Source organism: Notothenia coriiceps, unplaced genomic scaffold, assembly GCF_000735185.1.
Source record: "Notothenia coriiceps isolate Sejong01 unplaced genomic scaffold, NC01 NC01_scaffold00003412, whole genome shotgun sequence".
Lineage (NCBI taxonomy): Eukaryota > Metazoa > Chordata > Actinopteri > Perciformes > Nototheniidae > Notothenia > Notothenia coriiceps.
In genome coordinates, this window is record NW_011336113.1 from 227 (window position 1) to 6429 (window position 6203).

At 38.4% G+C, this 6203-nt stretch overlaps 1 protein-coding gene across 1 annotated transcript in view; it reads left to right on the top strand.

Annotated features, from left to right (window-relative positions):
• Positions 1 to 370: 370 nt before the first annotated feature.
• Positions 371 to 6203, top strand: part of LOC104941477 (aminopeptidase N-like) — a gene marked incomplete at its 5' end in the record, with an annotated part of 9020 nt that continues 3187 nt past the window's right edge. The window contains 8 exons of the mRNA XM_010766576.1: positions 371 to 543; positions 1236 to 1312; positions 2035 to 2168; positions 2269 to 2324; positions 2892 to 3039; positions 3766 to 3857; positions 3971 to 4081; positions 4279 to 4288. Of these exons, the coding sequence (XP_010764878.1) occupies positions 371 to 543; positions 1236 to 1312; positions 2035 to 2168; positions 2269 to 2324; positions 2892 to 3039; positions 3766 to 3857; positions 3971 to 4081; positions 4279 to 4288 (801 nt within the window). The remainder of the gene's footprint in view (positions 544 to 1235; positions 1313 to 2034; positions 2169 to 2268; positions 2325 to 2891; positions 3040 to 3765; positions 3858 to 3970; positions 4082 to 4278; positions 4289 to 6203) is intronic.

Below are 6203 nucleotides of genomic sequence, written 5' to 3' on the forward strand. Positions count from 1 at the left end.
GATCCGTGTATCCATCATTTCCTGGTCTTCTCTAAAGAAGAGGGACCAATGAAAACGTTGTCATGTTGCCGTTGTTCAGCATGGAAACATTCATTAGCTAACAATGACATTATTGTTCTATTAATATAAAGGGAGGTCAGGTACTCTTTAAAACAGCTGCTAGTTATGGGTACTTTTTACTGAAGTACATTTCAAAGCCTCTTTACTTTGACTTGAGTAAAGAAGTTTAGTCAGTACTTCTACTTTCACCAGAGTATTTTTAAACATGAGTATCTGTACTTCTACTTGAGTAAAGGATGTGTGTACTTTTGCCATCTTTGTTGGAAACACAAATGCATAGAGTTCTTATCTACCTATTTCTTGTTTCCAGGCGGTGGATAATTCGAGCGTGGAGCTGCCGGCTACAGTCGAGGTCATCATGAACCGATGGATCCTTCAGATGGGATTCCCCGTCGTCACCATCGACACCCAGACGGGAAAAATGACCCAGAAGCACTTCCTGTTGGACCCCGAATCTGTAGTGGACCGACCCTCAGAGTTCAAGTAGGAACATTTGAGTTATACCTAATTTATGAATCAATAAGGGAAATGTATTCTGGTGTTATCTACAATACATCACCCACATAGGCCCAAAACACACGAGCAAAAACTGGACCTGCACTGAAAAAACTGAAGCGTTGGCTTTAATTAAATGTATTATTTCAACAAATACCACGTAATTGATTAGGTTAGTTGAAAGCAATAATGTAAAGTTGAACCTAATCTTTTTTATTCAAACTTAATAGTATTGCTTTCAATTAACCTAATACAGTTAGGAGAAATCTGTTGACATGAAACATTTAATTAAAGTCAAAAAACAATAATGAGGTATTTTTAAATTATAAGGCCACGTAAATTGATAGAGAATAAACAAAGACATACAGCTTTGTGTGATTGCTGACTTTCTAACACGATAATTCCCACATTTTATTTCTAAACTCAGGCTTTATTTCTCACTTCTTTAACATGATAGCGAGCTTTTTCAAATCACAAGAGGATATTCTTGATGATCCCAAGGTTAAATGTGTTTTTTTATCTTAATCCTTGATCAAATCTTGTAATGTAGTTACAACATGTAGCGTATGCCTGTTTATGCTGACATGATACTTTATGTATTTAACCATAACAATCTCATGCTCTCTATTATTCTCTACGCTGATTTTTTAAATGCACATTTTTCTTTTCTCTGGACGTAGTTACGAGTGGTTTGTCCCCGTCACCTGGATAAAGACTGGAGCAGCTGAACAGTCCTTCTGGCTTGTTAAAAAAGAAGGTAAGATTTATTTGCAAAGATGATTAACACAATACAAAAGATGCTTTATTTTCAGTCGTGGACATTTTTCAAATTCTTTTTTATTAATTTATCTAGTTCAATATTGATGAAGACATATTTTTTTTCAAGTAAGTTGAAGCCAGCCAAACATCTTGAAAGTGTTTTTTTTTATTACTTTGATTGAAATGGTTGATGATAAATCATATTTCAGAGATGGGATTCAGTCCATTCCCATTTCAACACCAATTACCAATTACACGGCTTAGTCTGCTCTGATTGGTTAGCTGGCCGGCTCTGTTGTGATTGGTCAACCGCTTAGAGATGTGCTTTTAAGTAAGATATCTGAGAACTTCTTGAAGGATGAAAGGGATATAAACATGTTAGAAAAGTGTCAAAATAGCTATAATTTCACGGGTAGAGGAATGTGAGCATTTGGTTTTTGGATATTTCCAAATATCTGGAACAAACTCCCAGAAACCTGCGGGTCCGCTGCAACTCTGACTACTTTTAAATCCAGGCTGAAGACTTTTCTTTTTGCTTTTAATTGAACTATTCACATCTCACACTGCACTGTAACTCTTATTCATGTACCTGTGTTAATGTTCCTAATGTGTTTTATGCTCTTAATGTCTTGCATTTAGGTAAAGCACTTTGAATTGCCTTGTGTTGAAAAGTGCCATATAAATAAACTTGCCTCTGATTATCTTCTAATATCCTTCCAGCTACGAACAGTAGCTTTGTCACCGGTGCAGATGAGTGGCTCGTGGCCAACATTGACATGAAGGGTTTCTACCGAGTGAACTACGACGATAAAAACTGGGAACGCCTCCTCGCCAAACTGAGCTCCAAACATGAGGTACATTCTCATAATCCGATGGAAAAGTATTGCATTTCTTCTGTGCTTTTTAAAAATGCCATTACAATCCCAAACACTCCATCCTTTGTTCACTTTCCAGGATATTCGAGTGATTAACCGAGCTCAAATCATCGATGACGCTTTTAATCTCGCAAGGTGAGGCCATATTTTTTAACAAAGGGCGTTTTAATTTTGTATACACATAGGCAACCCACTGTGCTCTGCAGATTACACAAGGAACAAACAGGGAAACAGGAAACAGAGTAAAACTATTCAAAAATGTAAAACAAAAAACAAATCATGAATTCAGTTCTAATAAAATATATTTATTTGCAGAATTTTAGCCTTTTTAAAACCAGGTTTTTACATAACGACACTGTTGCTTTCAATTAAAACAACAATTAAATGTTATATATGCATTAAATGTAGGCTTAAATTATGTTTTTATGATATTTAAAGTCTGGGATATGTAAATTATTAGCAACAACTTGTTTTTAATGCTTCTGAAAAATGCTATATATTAATGTATGTTTCACTTTCAATGAATTTAATTTCAGAATTTAAACTATTTTAATGCCAGGTTTTTACAAAATGACACTCTAACTTACTTTAAGAAAATAGCAATGGTAAACACCGAGGTCTTTAACTTGTCGTAAGTATCAGCTCTTCTTGCATTTTGTTCCAATAAGATAAAAGCTGAGAAATGATTTTGGGTGTTTTCAGAGCGAAGATAGTGGACACGACTCTGGCTCTGAGGACCACCACCTTCCTGGATAAAGAGGTGGAATATATGCCCTGGGAGACGTTCAGGAGAAACTTAAGCTACTACTTCCTGATGTTTGACCGCAGCGAAGTGTACGGACCCATGCAGGTCTGTGATGAACGGTCAACATGTGTAAAGCTCTTTCAATGAATTCATTCCTGTGCTTATCCCAGAAACCAAATGTGTTTGTAAGGGATTGGTTAATCGTGGGAAAATATAACTGGAATAAAAAACTGTCCGAATTTGGAAGTGGTTTTTCCATCCCAGGAAAACAAATGTGTTTATAAGGGAAGGCATTGGGAGGATATAGGCGCTTTCACACCGCAGTACTTTTCCCAGGAAACAAAGAGAAACTTAGTTCACGAGAACTCTTTAGCTCTCATGAACTAAGTACAGATCGCGTTCACACCGGAATAAGTCCCTGGGGGAGGATTAGGCAAATTAAGCCATGTTTTCTTTTGTGTTGCCATAAGTTAGTCTCTTTGCGTTTGTGCGCTGGGCTAATGCTAATAATGCTAATGCGAGGATAATAAAACGTCGGCTTCACGAAACTTTTTGGGAGTTTTACGGGGCGTGGTTTGCAATCCGCCAGCCAATCAGACATAGGAACCTTTTTCTCCCACGAAAAGGGGGTAAAAAGGTTCTCATGAACTAATTTTAGTTCCGGCTCTTTTTGGTGTGATCGCGACATTTCGGAACTATATCGGAACTAAAGTGGGAAAAGTACTGCGGTGTGAACGCGGCTTATAACTGGAAATATATGCAATGCTGATTAAATGTTTACCTTTTTCTGTATTCAAACATTAACGAAACTTGTCCAATTTCTTTCCTCAGGCTTACCTGAAGAAACAGGTTGAACCTCTATTCAAACACTTCAAAAATATCACTGGCAACTGGACAAAGATCCCAGAAATGCACACCGAACAGTAAGAATATTAACGTACCGAATGTTTAGTAGTGCATATATTCAAAAAGGTCTGAGTGCCAATGGGAAGAGATATTTTTCATGATATCTGTTTCCTCTCTTCCTCCCTCCCAGGTATAACCAGGTGAATGCGATCTCCATGGCCTGCAGCACAGGAGTGGACGGCTGCAAGGAGCTGACCAGCGGCTGGTTCACTGAGTGGATGAATAATCCAGCTGTCAACAAGTATGTCAACACATAATAGTTTATATTCCTCAGGGGAAGAAGGTAATAGAGTACATTAAATCAAGTAGTGTAAGCTACTCCACAACATTTTGGAAACATGTATATTGTACTTTTTACAACTCTACGTTTATTTATCCTAAACCTGGTAAACGCAATTTTATTTTAATTTTAAAAGGACATATTCTACTCATGTTCAGGTGTATATCAGTATGTAGTGTCTCTACTTTAAAGAGTCCTCTCCTGCTGATGTTCAGGTGTATATCAGTATGTAGTGTCTCTACTTTAAAGAGTCCTCTCCTGCTGATGTTCAGGTGTATATCAGTATGTAGTGTCTCTACTTTAAAGAGTCCTCTCCTGCTGATGTTCAGGTGTATATCAGTATGTAGTGTCTCTACTTTAAAGAGTCCTCTCCTGCTGATGTTCAGGTGTATATCAGTATGTAGTGTCTCTACTTTAAAGAGTCCTCTCCTGCTGATGTTCAGGTGTATATCAGTATGTAGTGTCTCTACTTTAAAGAGTCCTCAGCAGGAGAGGACTCTTTAAAGTAGAGACACTACATACTGATATACACCTNTGTCCCCATTTTTTTCGTGTCACACAGAACGATTTTAAAAGCAATGTATTTCTATTGGTAGTGTGTTTCGTGCCTGCACCACGTCTTTTTGTCCGCTCGGGTCTTGGAAGACCGGAAGCTGTGTGGTTCATAAAAACATTTTCTTACTCAATATCAAGTCACGATTTTAAATTTAATTTGAATTTGTATAATGTCGGACTTTTTTTGCCGTCAGTGAGGAAAATAAACGGCGCTCAGAGCCTCAGAATACTGAAATCTAATTTGTTATTATTTGGTGCAGGCACGAAACATACTGTTGTGTCTCGTCAGATTTGTACGTTTTTTTATCCTTGTTTATTTGAATTAGTATTATTTCTCGGTTAAGTTAATATTGTCAAGTCCGCGACTGCTAACCCTTTTGTTGTCTGGCATTTCCTGTTTGTCAGTTCCTGTTTTGCTTTGGCACTAATCTCCCCTCTCATTTCAGGTAGTTCGACTCCTACCCTTGTGTGTTCTTCACTGACCTGAGTACCTGCCCCCCCCGTATTGCTTGCACCTGTAGAGCCCCTGTGTGTGTATTTAATCTGTGGGTGTTTCTCAATGTCGAGTACGCTTGCTTGGTAGCACATGTACCTCCGAGTCAGTTGCTTCAGAAGCGAGGCAAGAATCCCTCCTCGCATTCGGAGAACGAAGAGTGGAACAGGCTAACAGGTGTGCAGGTGTGCGTTATATGAGAGGCCCCGCCTCTTACATTACAATGTCCACCAAAGATTTCGGAAATTGGTCCGTGCGCAAAGCATTGTGGGGATTTTAAGACCGCGGAGTCTACACTTGTGCAGCAACGAAATTTCTCGCAACGAAGTACGCCGGCCTCGGTAGAATTCCAAGTATGCTGAACATTGGAACAGTCCTTCAGCGGCACTCGATGAAGGAGCATCCTTGAAATAGTGGCTCTGGAGCAGCTTTACTCGACATTGAGTGTTTTTCTCTGTTTCAAGTGCCAGATCGTTTCGAGATTTAGAGTCGAGCCTTCCAGCGCTTGAGCCTTACAAATATTATTTGTGATTTGTCTGCCAGTTGATATCTGAGCTAGAGTAAGTTGTGTTAGTATTTAGTAAGTCATTTTTTGGAGTCCATGTTTATTATGAGTGTTTGTATTGCCCTGCAAACCACCTAAAGTAAAATCCTTTTTTGAACCGTCCTTTTTTGTCTGGAGTCGTGCATTTGGGTCCTATCATTTTCTTATGTGCCCCAGTCACACGTAACACATACTACCAATAGAAATACATTGCTTTTAAAATCGTTCTGTCAGAAAACTGCAATCGGTATAACCTTTTTTTCCTTCTAATTTGTTATTATTTACATTGCTTTTAAAAAATCGTTCTGTGTGACACAAAAAAAATGGGACAATCGTGTTGCTGAACACGATTCAATAGATTACATTTCGTGACGATAACACGAAATGCCGTGAGACTGGGTTGGTAATCCTGTTATTCCCTAAACTGGAGGTGCTGCTAATACTCATCATGCATTCAAAGCATCTTACAGGAATGGATATGCATGCTTCAG